At 63.6% G+C, this 1183-nt stretch overlaps 1 protein-coding gene across 1 annotated transcript; it reads left to right on the forward strand.

Annotated features, from left to right (window-relative positions):
- Nucleotides 1-157: 157 nt before the first annotated feature.
- BBK36DRAFT_157975 (hypothetical protein) lies at nt 158-1183 on the forward strand (the record flags this gene model as incomplete). The annotated part of the gene is made up of 2 exons (XM_024897673.1): nt 158-544; nt 710-1183. Coding segments are annotated over 2 exons (861 nt in total), but the record flags the coding sequence as incomplete, so codon positions are not given.

A 1183-nucleotide genomic window follows, 5' to 3' on the forward strand; every position in this document is an offset into this window, starting at 1 on the left:
CTCCCGCCTGCATAATGACTCTCATCATCAGGTCGAAACAGCTCAAGGGGCCCAAGCGGACCGCGGCGCCGTAGCCAACGGCCGCCCAGCCAGAGCATCTCGCCATTGGCCGTCCTGCCGTGTCATGTAGACGATCACGGCATGCCGTCCTTGTTTCATGTTTGCCCATCGCTCGCCTATCTGGCCTGCACCCGTCCGCGACGCCCAGCTGATGCCGTCTCCTATAGGGCAGCAACCCGCCTCCTCCCAGGCGCCCGGCCTGGCCTTCAACGCCGCCGGCAACGGCACCGCCGCCAGCAACAATAATAACACCGACAGCCTCGCCTCCAACAATCCCTTCCGCAACTATCGCGCCACCTCTCCCGGCCTCATCGACGTCTCCTCCTTCCCCACGACGCCTACCTCCCCCTTCGACGACCCGATGCCGTCCCAGCGCCCTCTGTCGAGGAACCCCTTCCTCGACCAGCCTCCGGCTCCGCGCCCTGCCGATGCTGCCGCCGCCGGCGGTCCCAAGACGCAGTCTCTCACTGCCGAGGAGATCTTTGTACGTCTGCCCTGACCTGTCATCATGGCCCTAACGACCACCGTTCCCTCCTCGCCCATCCGTCGCTCTGGTGTATCAGAGAGCGGTTGGGGGCGGGCTGGATAACCCCTCAGAGGCTTGTGCGACGGCAAACCGAGTGCTAACGTCACTGTGTGATAAACGTAGGGATCCTTGACGCTTGACGACTCTCCTGCGTTTTCAACCAAGCAGCCCTTCGACCCCCAGCTAGTCAAGAAGCGCCCTACCGACCGACCCGCGCCCCCCCGCCGTGAAAGCGAGAGCCAGGTGTCTTCGCGAGCTGCTGAGAAGCACCGCCCTACTCGCTCCCAGGAAGAGGCCCTGAGGGCTCGCAAGCCGCCCCCGTCCAAGTCAAGGCAGCCAACAAGCCGCCCCAGCCTTTTGGACGATTCGCCGCCTCGCAAGCCGGTGCAGCGACGCCCGAGACGCAACTCGGACTCGTCGGTCATGGATTTTGACAGCAAGTCCCTCACGGCCGAGGAAAAGCGGATGATCGAGGCCAGACGCCGCGAGCGCAGCAAGACCAAGTCGACACGCCCCAGCCGCAAGATGGACATTATCGATCAGCTGGACGCCACCAGCATCTACGGAACAGGCTGTATGTATACACATTGTTCCCAC

The sequence above is a fragment of the Trichoderma citrinoviride genome (assembly GCF_003025115.1).
Source record: "Trichoderma citrinoviride strain TUCIM 6016 unplaced genomic scaffold BBK36scaffold_440, whole genome shotgun sequence".
Classification (NCBI taxonomy): Eukaryota; Fungi; Ascomycota; class Sordariomycetes; order Hypocreales; family Hypocreaceae; genus Trichoderma; species Trichoderma citrinoviride.